The sequence below is a fragment of the Papilio machaon genome, chromosome 26 (genome assembly GCF_912999745.1).
Source record: "Papilio machaon chromosome 26, ilPapMach1.1, whole genome shotgun sequence".
NCBI classification, from domain to species: domain Eukaryota; kingdom Metazoa; phylum Arthropoda; class Insecta; order Lepidoptera; family Papilionidae; genus Papilio; species Papilio machaon.
The window spans coordinates 2,874,093-2,890,267 of NC_060011.1; the positions used below are offsets into that span (position 1 = coordinate 2,874,093).

The 16,175-nt window shown below is 31.8% G+C and overlaps 3 protein-coding genes across 3 annotated transcripts; 2 read left to right on the forward strand and 1 right to left on the reverse strand.

The window, feature by feature from the left end:
• Window positions 1-8,109: 8,109 nt before the first annotated feature.
• LOC106718651 lies at window positions 8,110-13,566 on the forward strand. The gene is made up of 9 exons (XM_045684356.1): window positions 8,110-8,337; window positions 8,408-8,525; window positions 8,613-8,772; window positions 9,014-9,507; window positions 11,547-11,673; window positions 12,044-12,160; window positions 12,238-12,355; window positions 12,888-13,094; window positions 13,388-13,566. The coding sequence occupies exons 1-9, from the start codon at window positions 8,169-8,171 to the stop codon at window positions 13,564-13,566; spliced, it is 1,689 nt and encodes a 562-aa protein (XP_045540312.1). The 5' UTR covers window positions 8,110-8,168.
• On the reverse strand, window positions 10,155-10,696 carry LOC106718794 (splicing factor 3B subunit 5). The gene is made up of 2 exons (XM_014512981.2): window positions 10,521-10,696; window positions 10,155-10,441 (listed from the first exon to the last, which is right to left on the reverse strand). The coding sequence occupies exon 2, from the start codon at window positions 10,436-10,438 to the stop codon at window positions 10,181-10,183; it is 258 nt and encodes an 85-aa protein (XP_014368467.1). The 5' UTR covers window positions 10,439-10,441; window positions 10,521-10,696; the 3' UTR covers window positions 10,155-10,180.
• A 451-nt stretch (window positions 13,567-14,017) lies between the features above and the next one.
• LOC106718650 (bifunctional peptidase and (3S)-lysyl hydroxylase Jmjd7) lies at window positions 14,018-16,100 on the forward strand. The gene is made up of 7 exons (XM_045684357.1): window positions 14,018-14,103; window positions 14,178-14,328; window positions 14,403-14,558; window positions 14,732-14,898; window positions 15,213-15,458; window positions 15,762-15,971; window positions 16,096-16,100. The coding sequence occupies exons 1-7, from the start codon at window positions 14,052-14,054 to the stop codon at window positions 16,098-16,100; spliced, it is 987 nt and encodes a 328-aa protein (XP_045540313.1). The 5' UTR covers window positions 14,018-14,051.
• The last annotated feature ends 75 nt before the right edge of the window (window positions 16,101-16,175 follow it).

Here is a 16,175-nt window from a genome sequence, read left to right on the forward strand (position 1 = left end):
TGTTGTCGGAAAGAAATCCGTAGTTAACTCCGTGAAATTCATTTTCACAAAATTAAAAATTCACAAGAAACAATAAATTTTTCAAAAAAAAAAAACAACACAACTGTCAACCGAACATCACTATTCAAATTCGTAAAATAAAAATAAAAATTCGTTTCGCGCTAAAATATATGAACGCGCTCATCTGGTGCAGTCGGCGGCACAAAAGCACGCTATAAACTGATATCAAGATGACTTGACAATAGATAACACTTTATATACTACATAATCGTTTATATACAACATACACGATAACGCGACCGGGCAACGCGCGGCCCGACACAGTACTAAACACGAATAACTAAAGGAAAACTCAAAGAACGCTAACACGGTCAGGCTCTTTAAGGCTGGTCTAAGTGTTACTAAATAGCTACTTGAATTACTATAAGGAAAAATTACGTAACGCATTATATTTCAATTACTGATTATACAAGTAATTATTGTAACCTTAAAAAAACTGTCTCCAGAATTTTAACATAGTGTATCAATAGAGAGACAACGCGATGTAAACTTGATTCACATCAAGCTTCCACGTCTCGTTACCACTATGTAACAAGTCTAGTTTGACACACCTGCATGTGAAGTAGCATTTACTATGATTAAAGTGTACCGCCACCACATAGAGTGGGATAAAGATAGGAAGATGATGACTATGATTTAAGTGTTTTAAGGTAACGATTGTCCGCTCTATAGCAGATTTATTTGAATCTCTTTAACACAAATGAAATTATTAATTGCTTAGAACCAGGTCAAATCACGGGCACGTGGAAACAATCGTGAGAACTCTCCATTGTAAGATAAATATTACGATGAAATTCGACATCTATGAATCCAAACGTTTAAGGTAACTTAATATGAATGAAAACGAATGTAAACCTCGAAATTATGCTTAACATTGGATTTTAACCTTAATTAATTTGATACAATCGTAATATAAAAATATAAAGAAAAAACATACTCTTTGATACAAATATAGAGGTATATATGAATCTTTTCTTTAACCAAGTTATTTTTTTAATCATAAATAACCGTACCAGTTATCTCAACAATATAGGCAGAGATGTCATTGATATAGGTTGATTTTAAAAGTTGTACGGTCACTGTATTAACACTTGGCATGCGGGCAACATATTTTTACGTTTATTGCAGTCTGTCAATAGAGGACGGGTCACGTAAATATGCGTAGATTGGATTTGTGGTTGATACCGGCTAACCACCACAAATCTACAAAATACGTACATGTGTCTGTGACATTACATGCGTTGTTAGGCAACGCTTTGCACTTTTTCTTACCACAAGTTCTAATTATCAAGTTACTCAGTCTTTCACCGAGTAATTTCGTCTTCAATCGAATTCTTCGTCTTCGAGCGAAGTAGCATGCCAAGTGTTAATAAACCGTTGCCCATAGGACAGTGCAAGATGCATTTGATTTGGTATAGCTTTGCTAGCTTGACATATGTTGCATACGGTGGGTCTAGATATATTTAGAAGGTTGGATAAAAACTTGACGAGATAAGTCTGGGAAAGAGAGTAGAAATTAGATCTCTGGCACCTCAATATCAGAATAAACATAGAATACTTTTATTTTTAGTACACAATGCTTGACAACTTAGTTACTATGTAAATCTGAATCTTCACAATTATGTTTACAGTAATTAAATACATGTAGCAGCATAGCTTTTTGTATACAACACATAATGTATACATATTAATGAGCATAACGTCGCAGACTCACGTATTATTGTCATCAAACTAAAATAGACACAATGAAAGTCGACAGTATATTCGCTTAAACTTCATTTCAGTATTAGCATGTCTTTTGGTTATTCACCTTGAAGAGGTTATATCTCTCTTCATCAGCTCACTATACGTCCCCACTAGGCTCGCAGTCTATCCTAACTTAGGAATACATAGGTGACATAGGCTCTTTTAAATTCCGCGCCGATGAAATCGCGGGCAACTGCTAGTTTACATTTTAGGCCGGCCCTAGTGATTATAGTCTCTGAGTATAGTATGGAGATTATTCAAGAATAATTAACACTTACTGCCACACCCAGAGTCAGTCACAAAAGGAGACAACGATATGTTTTAATACAAGTTTTTTGGCAGTGGAAACTGACGGTTAGGTCAGGTTAGACAATCAGTCACGTTATTGTATTCACAATAGTGTTGAAAGCCAACCACAGTCACTAGCTACGCGTGACTCGGTATATACCACAAAACAAACCACAGACTAAAATTTTATTTGCGTAACTACTATATTTTCATTGTCAAAATTTGAAAGAAAATATGTGAGCAGTGGTTTTGTTACCTACTTATTTTTAGGCTACTGATAATTATGATAAATGTCTTTGAAATTTTGTGTAATGTCCGCTCTATACCTGATTTATTTGAAACTCTGTCATTCTTCAGATCCCTCACCTTTTTCAATTCCCAAGATTACTTTGTCCATATCGTAAAATGTATTGACAAAAATCTAACTCCCAAATTATATCCTTTAAAAAAAACTAGACAGAAGCAAGTCACTTGCAAATTACTTAGCCGGCAACTGGCCACTGACACTAGCTTAGTAAATATAATTTTTTTTATAAAATAAAACTGTTCCATTTCAAATGTATTATGGAATTATCTTTGTGTATCTATGATAACATTAGCTTTTGCCCGCGACTTCATCCGCGCTTAATTAAAAAAACTTGTTCGGTTGCCTATTGTTTTTTCCAGACGAAACGGAAAATTTCGCATTTATCATTAATAATAACTTGGACGCGACAGAAGTAGCGCATGTGTTCTTCCACACTATATCTTTATTAAATTTCATATACATTCATACAGCCGTTCTGGACGTACCTTCAAAAAAAACATCCATCCATCAATCCAAACATTCGCATTTATAATATTAGTAGGAAGTAAGATTTCTTATGATTCATTGACCTTCCCACTAATCACACATACGAAGTTTTAGCCATTTGTAAAAAAAAGTAAGGAAAAGGATAAAAAAGGAAAGGACAAATATTTACCAGAGATGCCTTTGTTTTAATTTTGAAACAGAAGCAAACAATAAGACAAATCACGTAATTAATATTTTTATATCTGACAAAATTATCTTTATTCTATTTCGGAAACTATTTATTTAAAACGAGTCTTGTCTTTAACCGATAATAATCGATTTAAACTTCTTAGCCAATTCATGAGAAATCGATCAAGTCGATTGAAAATTATGTAACAACTAATTAAAAACGAAACAGACTAAGCCGAAAATAAAAAAATCCGATCCATGTGGCGCAACGCAAATCTCATTTTCTTAAAAATAACGTAATTCGTTCTTCATAGTGACAGCTTGAATTGGGACTTGGCATAACTGGAGTCATGAAAATGTTCATTTCATGTCAGGAAGGAATGGGAATTATAGATTTTTCAATCAAAGATAACATTCAAGATATGTTTCATACAGTGGAAACAGTTTGTGATAGGAAGCTGTTGCAGCTTTTTCCTATCAGTTTTTATGGGGAAGAACATACTTTATGATTCAGATACAGATTTATCACTGATAATGGCCTCACCACTCATCTATCAATATTAACTTGAATGCAAATAATAAAATAGCAAACCACAGCGATTAAAACGAAACACAATTGTATATTGTATTTGTACCTACATATATGTATTACTTGAAACCTTGTTACAACTTAACTACATAAGTATACATTATTACACAAAATAATTATGATCTAAGCCTTAAGGTAAAAAATGGTGTATTAACTTAAGAATTAAAATAGCAAAGATACAGATAAAATAATCTGCAAAATAAAGTTTTTTTCTAAATTATATTAATTGTTTTCAGCGCCATCTATTTAACTTAAACGACATTTTTTTTTTAATTCTGTAAACAAAAATATCGTTTTAAATACAGATGGCGTAAGAATCGTAATACTTTTATTGTATAGTTAGAAAACTTATAAAAAATAGTGTTCCAAATAATACAAAACATCTTTGTTTGAAATTCTATGGTCTGCCGCTCATCAAGGACATTTGTGTTAACAAAAGGTTAATTCCTTGTTCAACTAAATAAAATTAATAAAAGTGAGATATATAACAGACAAAGTATATTTCAATAGAACTTATAAGGATTTGTAACAACTTAATAGTAACAATAAAATATTTATAGTGGCTATCAAGTTGAGACTAAATCAGAATTTAATATCACTCTGTAATATGTTTCTACATAATTGTTTTAAATCTATATATATAAAAGAAAGTCGTGTTAGTTACACTATTTATAACTCAAGAACTGACTGATTTGACTGAAAATTGGTGGGCAGGTAGCTTAGAACCAGAAAACGGACATAGGATAATTTTTACCCCGTTTTCTATTATTTATTCCGCGCGGACGGAGTCGCGGGTAAAAGCTAGTATTTAATATATATTGCATATATTTGCTATAAACCTGGCACAAGAAAAAAAAAACAAAAAGTTTGCAATTTATTTTTGCAGACACTCATGGACTGTGATGAAAAAAAAGTTGTAAATAATAGTAAACCACATTGGAAAAGACAACTTATGTATGTATTAACATTACATGAGCAATGTAAAATACATCACAATGCTAATCTTACTTCTTACTAAGATTATAAATGCGAAAGTTTAGATGGACGGATGGATGTGTAATCCTTACTAATATTATAAATGCGAAAGTAACTCTGTCTGTCTGTCTGTCTGTCTGTCTCGCTTTCACGCAAAAACTACTGAACCGATTTAAATGAAATTTTGTACACAGATAGTCTAGAGCCTGAGGTTGGACATAGGCTACATTTTAACGCGAAAAAGGGGTTGTAAGGGGTTGAAAGTGGGGGTGAAAGTTTGTATGGAATTATCCTCATTTTTACAGGTAGAAGGTTGAAACTTATTTTCAAGGCTAATTTGATAAAGATAAATATGAAATTAAATTTTTGTAAAATTTTACCCCCAAGGGTTCTAAATAACAATAGGGGATGAAATTTTGTTTTGCAATATATTCGGTTTTGGTGAATGTTTTGTTTAATATGCTTTGCTGTAACCCTTACCAATATTTAGTCTAGAGCCTGAGGAAAGATATAGGGCACATTTAACGCGAAAAAGGGTTTGCAAGGGGTTGAACGTGGGGGTGAAAGTTTGTATGGAATTATCGTCATTTTTACAGTTGGAAGCTTGCAACTTATTTTTGAGGTTGCTAATTCTATATAAATAAATATGAAATTAAATTTTTGTAAAAATTTACCCCCAAGGGTGCTAAATAACAATAGGGGATGAAATTTTGATTGGCAATATGCTCAGTTTTGGTGAATGTTTTGTTTAATATGTTTTGCTGTTATCCTTGCCAATATTTAGTCTAGAGCCTGAGGAAAGACGTAGGCTACATTTTAACGCGAAAAAGGGGTTGTAAGGGGTTGAAAGAGGGGGTGGAAAATTGTATGGAAGTATCGTCTTTTTTTACAGTTAGAAGCTTGAAACTTATTTTTGAGGCTGCTAAGTTGATATAAAGAAATTAATATTCCATATTTGAAAAAAGTTTACTCTTAAGGGTGCTAAATAACAATTAGGGATGAAATTTTGTTTGGGAATATTTTAGATTTTGTTGAATGTTTTGTTCCATATGTTTTGCTGTTACCGTTACAAATATTTAGTTTAGAGCCCGAGAAAGGATAAAGACTACTTTACAACGCGAAAAAGGGTTTGTAAGGGGTTGAAAGTTAGGGTGGAAATTTGTATGAAAGTATCGTCATTTTTACAGTTAGATGCTTGAAACTTATTTTTGAGGTTACTAATTCTATATAAATAAATAGGAAATTAAATTTTTGTAAAAATTTTGCCCCCAATAGTGCTAAATAACAATAGGGGATGAAATTTTGTTAGGCAATATGTAAGGTTTTGGTGAATATTTTTTTTAATATGTTTTGATGTTACCCTTACCAATATTTAGTCTAGAGCCTGAGGAAGGACAAAGCCTACTTTTTAACGCGAAAAAAGGTTTATAAGAGGCTGAAAGTGAGGGTGGAAATTTGTATGGAAGTATCGTCATTTTTACAGTTAGAAGCTTTAAACTTATTTTTTAGGCTGCTGATTTGATATAAATAAATATGACATTTTAAATTTGTAAAACTTTTACCCTCAAGGTTGCAATGTAACAAAACGGAATAGGGGATGAATGTTTGTATGGGAAGATGTTTATGTGAATATTTTGTAAGTTTTATATTTTTTGGCATTTTTTATAAGTTTAAGTAAAAACCACAACAACAACATAATTCAAGACCCGTAACCCAGAGGGGTAGGCAGAGACCCAGGACCTACATTTGGCGCGGTCCGGGCACACCTCTTTCTATGTTCTTCTACATACATCAAAGCATAGCACGTTGGATAAATAAAATAATTAGCCCAAAAAAAATGCTACCCAAAATAGTATTTCACGCGGACGAAGTCGCGGGCACAGCTAGTCTTATATATATAAAAGAAAGTCATGTTAGTTACACTATTTATAACTCAAGATCGGTCGAACTGTTTTAGCTGAAAATTGATGGGGAGGTAGCTTAGAACTAGGAGACGGACATAGGAACTTTTTTATATCTTGTGTGCATTTTTTTTATTCTGCGCGGACAGAGTCGTGGGTAAAAGCTAGTATTACATATTTCCAAAACAGTGAAAAAGATTTCAGTGAAATTTGATGCAGAACATAGTTCGAATGGTGATTAATTGTTTGATTTATGTAAAACATAGTCAGGACTATCAATATATCAGTTATAAGACATATAGACATTTAAATATTATTTAATTCTCTTTTTTTATGTTATTCTCAATTCAGTGCCATAAACACACATTCTTTAGAGATTACTGAATATTCTCTTCAACACTCTATGCTAGATTGTCATTTCATTAAACTGTAAGGTATTTTAATAAATAAAAGAAATTTCAATGTTACGGTAATTGTACTTAGCATATCTTACTTTTGAATAATAACTGTGTAATTTGTGACTAATCATGTTATATGGCAAATTTAACTTATACTTTTGTCATATTTTGTTAAATTAAAAAAAACATGTCAACAAGACAGCCATCCAATTATCATCCTATTCACCTATATCATGTCACTATATTCCATTCTCTTTCTTACTCTTAGGATTGCAATGTCTTTTCTCTGTTAGTAAATTTTAAGTAAAATGTTACAAATAATTAATGGATTAAGTATAACCATATAAATAGGACTTATCTTTGTATTTAAATCAATAATTTAACATGAGATTCAGCTACATAAAAATTTAAAAATTAAATTTATATAGCAGTATCAACATTAGCCACTTACTTCTGGAGTTGGTGACGGTGATGATGACTGTGGCAGGACCTGGCCTTCAGCTTTGGACATGGCCCATGTCACAAACAAGACAAGAACCACCAAACAAGCAGTCCGTAGCTTCAGCATTTTGATTCTGCAATACAATGAAATAATAAAATGTAGAGAAGGTATAAAACAAGAACAATACACTAATAAAATAGTATAACACTCATAAAGTAACACTTACATGCAAAAGTGCAATTGAGTTATAAATAATAGCCTCCAGTCAAGACTAATAGATTTATACGTCTATGATGATAAAAAACTTTTTTGAAGACGAAGGTTATTTCCATACAGGCAATAGTGCATATCTAAGAACCATGACCACAGCAAGAACCAACGTCACCGGCTCATTGGTGAACGCCAATGCCAACAAAATATGATGCTAAGAAACTCACTTTTTAGTTATTCCTGGTGGTTTCTTTTATTCTTAAGAATCTTATCACTGCTAAATACACTATCTAATACATTTTGCTAAGTTAAAATTATACACAAAACTCCTTTTAATTCAATTTCAAATATCCATTTCTTCCCTGATCTAAAAAATTACGACAACGTGACAATTCACTGAAATATTGTCAGTTCAGTTGTCACTTGTGACATCTATGTCAAATGTTTTTTTTTCACACATCAAAGAGTATACTGCGATGCATTGCTTTTTGCTACTTTTTTGCTCTTTATTTACCAGCACGCTTCTTCGCTTGTCAAATGTCAACCACTCAAAATTTAAACAAGTAAACGAAATTAAAAAAGTGGTTAGAATATAAAAATGCCCCTTGATTATAGAAGATTTAATGGTCCAGACGACAGTGTGTCTTATAAAAGATTCACACCAGACTTTTTAAAGAGTTATGACGAACTGTTATGTGAATTGCTTGAAAAAAATAATTTAAAAGATGAACAATCAGTGGACGAAGCACAAAGAGTTTGTAAATTTTGTACGTATTTTATTAATCAATTCTAATAAATAGTGGTAGATACGTGATGATAAATTACATTTCTGTTTAGTTGCAGAAACAGACACCATATCTCAAGCCAAAGGTTCGGCGTATGTTGAAATAAAGAATACAAAGGTCGTTTGTTCGGTATTTGATCCTAGAGAAATACCTCATCAGAATGAATTCAGGTTAGTTATTAATAATATTTTTGTTCCCATTCTAATGAAAAATTATGTATATTTTCACTATAACAGAGTAAATTTCATACATTTCAGTCACCTTGGGCAAATATATTGTGAAGTTAAGTTTGCGCCATTTTCATGCTCTTCACAACGTAGGCCACCCGCTCCTGATGCTGAAGACAAAGCTTTGTCTGAAGCTTTGAGACAAGCTATAGAGCCAGCAGTTTGCAGACATTTGTTTCCTAATTATCAGGTTATTTTCTTGTTTACTAATATATTTGTATTGATCCAAAGCAAACCCATGTACCTGAAATCAACTAGTATGCGTACATAGATGCATGAATGTGGAAGAAGCAAGAGTAGTGTGTTAGGACCACACCAAATGAGTTTGTAGTCTGTGCCTACCTCTCTTGGTTACATGCATGAGTTGTGTAGTTGTTCATATCAAAATGTTAGTGGAACTATGATTTTTTATTATATTTAAAAAATTGCAGATTGATGTCTTTGTATATATAATTGAGAATGATGGATCATGTCTGGCAGCCGCTATAAATGCTGCAGGTCTAGCGCTCACCGATGCTGCTGTCCCAATGTATGATTTAATAACAGCATCTTCTATGGCAATACTCGATGACAAGATGTTTGTAGTTCCTAATGAGGAAGAAGAGGAACTGGCATTAAAAAGTCCAGAATCAAAAGATATTAATCATGGAGTTATGACATTGTCTATGCTCTCTGAATTAAGTCAAATTACAAGTTTTATACAAATAGGATCATTGGAGACAGATTGTGTGATAAAAGCAATGGATATCCTTGAAAAAGAATGCAAAGAACTTGTACCAAATATTCAGAAAATTGTTGTCCGTAATGTAATAAAGAATGTTAAACGACAACAGATCCTACAAGAGAGTGCTAAAGAAATGGAAGAAATCCTTGATGAAAAATATAATCTATGGCAAAAATCATTAAAAGCTAAATCTTATTTGTGGTTTTTTTCTTTTTTCACATTATTTTAATGTAATGGGTTTTATAAACATAATGGTCACTGCTACAGTATTGACCAAGGTGCAGATGGTTTATAATGTCAAGTGCATACTGTCCAAAGACATTCTTTTAACATGTATTGGCTTAACTATAGACATTTTTATAAGAATACCATGTTATTAACTGTAGTATTTCTATTTATATTCTGTAGTAACACCAACAATAGACAAACCTGGATAAATGAGAGTTCAAGGGACCACAATATTTTAGTTTACTCTCAAACCCAAGTTTCTTACTTATAGATGCCATATAACTGGACTGGACAATGACACTTTTGTGTCACTGTACCATTAAATATCATTAGCAAAAAATTTCAACCTCAACAATGCTATGTCCAAGCTTCTATACCTATAGCCCAAATGCTAAACATTGGAAATCATTTGAAATTGAATTGAATTTTAAATTTATGATGAAGAATTCTATTCAATTCAGACTAACATTTTACTAATAATATGAAATTGGTAAGGGTATTTGTTTGGGAATAGGGTTATATACAATGAAATCATAGACTTCAGTATTTAAAATACTTGTGTTTCATCACTTCTATTTATTATATAAAAAAATTACTCAAGTGTACACTTAAAAACGAAGAGTAATTATCCACCATAGAATCTTAATTAGTCTTCCGGTTTTTCTGGAGGTGGTCCACAAGGCTGTAACATTTTTTCCATAAGGTTAAATTTAACTCGCGCCTTAGACTCGTTTTCAACTATTGCAAAGTAGCTAAGTAAATCCGGATGTCCCATATAGCTACAACACGAGTCACGATGTTGATTTGTTAACCACTCGTATTTTGTAGTATCTGCATGCCCTGTGCCGATATATTTACTCTGAAGATGTTCTAACTGGCTGTGAATGTTGTATCGTTCACCCATTTTCTAAAATAAATGGTAGTGAATTAATTTTTATATTATTTGATTATATTTTATATCGACATTTATTTTAATAATTACATACCGCTTTAGTTTATCCCAAAAATAAATAAACACAAAGACTTTAAGTTATATGCGTTTCCTTAAAAAATATTTTATTGAATATAAACCAACTTTTAGTCTTGACTGAGCTTAAAATGTTCAATTCAATTCAATTTCCAAGCAGTGGCTAACTTAAAATGTTAGAAATGTCGAGGATTGGAGTTTGACAGTGACAGTATGACAGTGGCAGTCGGGACGGCGTCGCTAAACCTACAGAGTATAAAAATAATGATGAAGAATTAACTTGACTGAATTCAACATAATTTGCAGATATTTAAAAAAAATAACTTATTTTTCTCATTTGTATTTAAAATTGTTAAGCATTTAATCAACAAACCTAATATAAGTCACAAAAAGATCTTTGAAGTGACCCGTGCCTTATTTTACTAAAAATTAAAGTGGATTACGTTTGAGGTTTGCGCTTTTTTCAAATTTGTTTGATCAATAATCAATCGTAAAAACAACAACAAAACACCATTGCATAGAAAGTTTTCGTATTCCCTTTATTTTTGATAATGAATAAGGCTATTAACTTAAAAGATTTTAAAGAAAATGAAGAATTATTACGCAAAGAAGCAAAAAAGTTAAAAAACATGAAGAAGAGTGATTTAAACAAAAGGGAAACACACCTTTTTATGTTCGAAAAAAATCTCACAACAATTGTAAGTTTCATAAAACAATTTAATACATTTACTATCATTATCATTCTACGTAGTACAACTATAGTTGGATACAAGGCGTCAATGTTTGTGTATTTTATAAATAAGTGGTGCTCACTCTTACAATAATAAAAACAATAAAACAGTCTTATGCAGTTATTTTTCTTTTAGCCTAAGCCGAGGCATCCAACGCATGTGGTTTACGCTTATTACCACAATAATTACATTAACAAAATTGACAATCTGGATGAAATGTACAATTTAACGCATCTACACCTGCAATGGAACAAAATATCTAAAATCGAGGGTTTGGACAAACTGACAAAATTGAAAAAGCTGTACCTTGGCAGTAATTGTATTTGCGTTGTTGAGAATATGACTGGTTTGAAGTATTTAGAAGAACTGCACATTGAAAAGCAAAATGCAGACGGACCGGACGCATTATGCTTCGATCCACGAACTATGCTGGCTATTGGTGTATGTATTATTTTATACTTTTTATAGTAAAAGGGAAAAAAGATCGAGCTGCTACTTATAAATTCCTAAAAGAGAACGCTGCCCACAGACATCTACAAAAAGTTAGAAGGTTACCTACTTTTAATAATTCAGAAAATCATACTAAATTTGTAAATATTTTATTGTCCTACTATGTTATTATTATATATTTTTGTATTTATAGAAACGAGAGAGTATGTATCTGTACATCCTTTCCTCTGCCAAATCCACTTCCCCTTCCCCATACTTTCCTTATTACACAAGAGTGGGAAGGGAAAGACTACATTTGAAATAATTTTGGTTAGTTTCTCCTGCAACTATGTGCCCTTTGTAAATAAGTGTTTTATTCCAGACAACTTTGAAGATTTTAAACGTATCTGAGAACAAGCTAACGGATATGGCTTGGATAAAACCATTACGATGTTTGGAAGTTTTGAATGCATCAAAAAACATATTAGAAGATGTTCAGGTTAACTTTTTTCGGGTTACGTTTAGTTTAAATACAAGTTAAAATTTATTTATCTAAATAATTATGACAATATTTAGGCTACAGCGGACGATCTTTGCACCCTTATTTGTTTGGTCGATGCGAACTTTACAGGCAATCCCATGACGAAGAAACATAGATATAAAGAAATTATAATTGCAAGATGTGCTCAATTACGTAAGTAAAAATCTTAAATTCAAACTTTACCACACTAATATAATATCTCCTTTGTTCAATTCATCTGTCTCTATATATATAAAAGAAAGTCGTGTTAGTTACACTATTTATAACTCAAGAACGGCTGAATCGATTTGACTGAAAATTGATGGGCAGGTAGCTTAAGGTAGGAAAAGGACATAGGATAATTTTTACCCCGTTTTCTATTTTTTATTCCGCGCGGACGGAGTCGCGGGTAAAAGCTAGTCTTATATATATAAACGAAAGTCATGTTAGTTACACTATTTATAACTCAAGATCGGTCGAACTGATTTCGATAAAAATTGATGGGGAGGTAGCTTAGAACTAGGAGACAGACATAGGAACTTTTTTATCTTGTGTGCATTTTTTTTTCCGCGCGGACGGAGTCGCGGGTAAAAGCTAGTATTTTATAAATTAAAAGAAAAAAAAATGTAAGAACAATCGGTTTGTGTTATTTTTTGCCGAAATTGGCGTTGTTTGATGAACTTTGTTTTTTTTTTACTATATATAGGCATTCTCGACAGTATAGTGATACATAATACATCGAAAACTTTTCTACGAAGCTTCGATAAAGCTGTTCGACTACGTCAAATGAACTTTAGAAACAAGATAGAAATGTCAAAACAAGGCGTAGAGGAATTCTTCGATCTTAATATGATGAGAGGTTCTACGCAAAGTGCAATAACTGTGGGCGAACAAGCAAAAGGACATCCTGGACGTAATGCACTTCGTTTTTCTACAATTTATGTTTAATGATTACACATTTTTTACAGATAAAGATAATGAGAGCATGATGTTTACGGACCCTTTTCTCTTCCATTTGCTTTTTAAATGTTGACTTAATTTTGATATAGCTTTTTATTAAGTCCCCAACGACCCAAATATAATTTATACTTTAGTACATTTTAAAATATTTTACGAACCTAATATTTTTCATATATATTTAACAGGCGTTTGCTTACAAAATTTACTTACATAGATATTGCTAAAATGCTGCATTTTTTATTGCAGTTACAATTATTGACTCTACTTACGGATTTATGCCCCGACCATTACTGCGGGTTAAGACAATACCACGTGAGAATTTTGTGCCACCGTCCGAACCTCCAGCTACAACTGGAAATGATAATATGAGTGTTGCACCTGTTAAAGGAATTTTGAAGAAACCAATGCCAATTAAATATATTTAAATCATGTTTGTTTAAAATTTACAATGTATTTTCTAGTAAAACATTTAATCTGTTATGATTTTTTAATTTTCCTCGACAATAAGCAAATTAAGCAGTTGTAAGCAAATAAAAAATTTGGTCATCTTAATGGCGGACTAGGTGGCTGCCGGGATAGTAGCCTAGTTGATTGCCAAATGATTGATCCTTCCGACCTTTTCCCCCTGTATGTCTCTTATCGAAGTTCCGACTCTTATGCACTCTTTGGAGAATATACTAATTTTGCGATTGAATTTTTACTTGAACTTGGATATCTACTTATTACCCCTTGGAGTTATATATCAGAATTTCAGGGGGAAATGATTTGCGCAAAAAAGTTAAAAATTGAAGTGTGGGGCTAACTTCACGGAGGTTATACTTTGCTTTACATAAAAAAATGACATTGACATATTTTTGTTTACATATTCTGTTCAAGAGTGAACACAAATTATTTAATTTATAACCTAAACATGACCGAAAGGATAGCGAAAGCTTTAAAAATCCTCAACGAGGAATCTACCGGTAAGTTTCTATTGTTATTTAAGACAATTTTTAAGTTATAAAGTTTCGCTATTTTACGCAGTTTCTATTTCTAGCACTATATCTTGGAGATACCATACAAGAAATTGACTTTATTGATTCCCTTGAATTTCATCGAGAATATGTAGCAAAAAATATACCCGTAGTTATAAGAGGTGGTTGTTCTAACTGGCCAGCAACATTAAATTGGAATATTGAGTATTTTAGGTGAGGCTTATCTTTAAGACATGCACCAATTTTTTTAAACCAAAAATACATACAAGATTATGATTTTATTCCAGACAAAACTTTAGTAATAAAATAGTCACAGTGGCTATGACACCAAATGGCTTAGCTGATGGTATAACAAAAGATAAAAATGGTATAGAATACTTTGTCACTCCACATGAAGTAGACATGCCTATGGGAGAATTTCTGAATATGCTTGATAATAAAAGGTATTTTTAAAGCATTTTAAAAATTTTGAATTGAAATATTAATCAAATTAATTTTAAGGTAGAAAATACACCATTGTTTGTGTTATCTGAGTTTACACTGTCAAAACATGTGTTGCAATTGTCATCTCTATTTTTTTTTTATTAAGACCATTGATAACAATTTGTCATTTCAGTAACAATATAATACCATACATTCAACGTCAAAATTCCAACTTGAGTGAAGATTTTCCGGAGCTCATTCAAGATGTGGTGCATGATATAGACTTTGCTAGTAAGGCATTCAATAAAAAACCTGATGCTGTTAATTTTTGGATGGGGGATGAAAGAGCTGTTACTTCTAGTATGTGTTATATTATCACAGTGGCATTTATTGATTGTACAAACTGGCGAGTTGATACAAAAATATATTTAATTTCTATCAAACATCCATTTCAATGATTACAATGAGTAAAAAACTAGAACTTTATTAAGACTATTTAGACTTTGTAATGCAAGCTAATTATTTCCCAGTTGGTGTTTTAGTACATACTTATGCCTGATAACTGTTATTTAAAAATAAGACTAAGTTTAAGTTGGTAAAATACAATGTAGTCTTACTAGGAATTCCCATTGAACTACTTCATAATGAGAGTCTACTGTACCTTTTAATTCCAGTGCACAAAGATCCATATGAGAACATTTACTGTGTTATTGATGGATACAAAGACTTCATATTAATTCCACCCACGGATTTACCATATGTTCCATACAAACGATATCCACAGGCTGCGTTCAAAAGAATTAATGATATATGGCAAATACAACCACTTAGTTTGAAAGATTCTAACCACAATAGCAGTATAGATGAGTTAGGTATAGAAAAATCGGAGGCTCAATCCCTCTTACCATGGATATGTATTGGTAAGCATCTTAAATTTTTTTTTAAATTTCATAGTTTGACATCTCTTAAATAGTTATTGAAAATTCTTATGACTGACTAGCTGACGTCCACGACTGCGTCCACATTAAATTAAAAAAACTAATTAATTAGTCTTTGTGTTGTTCCGGGCAATGCATAATATTAGTAAGGTATTAAAGTAAGCAAGAAGTAAAAATATATTTGGCAATTTGGAATACTTGCTTTAACCCGTTCCAGAGACACAATATTTTTTCGTTATATCGTTTATAAGAATGTTGTATGTTACCTAAATTTCTCATTTCCAGATCCTTTAAAACCGGATCTATCTACATACCCGAGGTTTGGTAAAGCCCATTTATATAAAGTGCGTTTACACAAAGGCGATTGTTTATACCTTCCGAGTCTTTGGTATCACCACGTGACTCAGAGCCATGGCTGTATTGCTGTCAACTACTGGTATGATATGGAATTTGATATTAAATATTGTTATTATAAAATGTTGGAAGCATTGTGTAGTAAGTATTAATTATTATATTTTTTAAATGAATTAAAAAATAAATTATATATATCATGATGATTTTTTTATAATAGTATTTATTGTTTATATTTCGTATAAATTAAATGTAAATATATTGTAAGGTTAAAAATGTCGATATTTAACATTTAAAATAATTAAAAAAACATAAGTTTTCAATTCCATTGTAAAGAAATGGTTGACT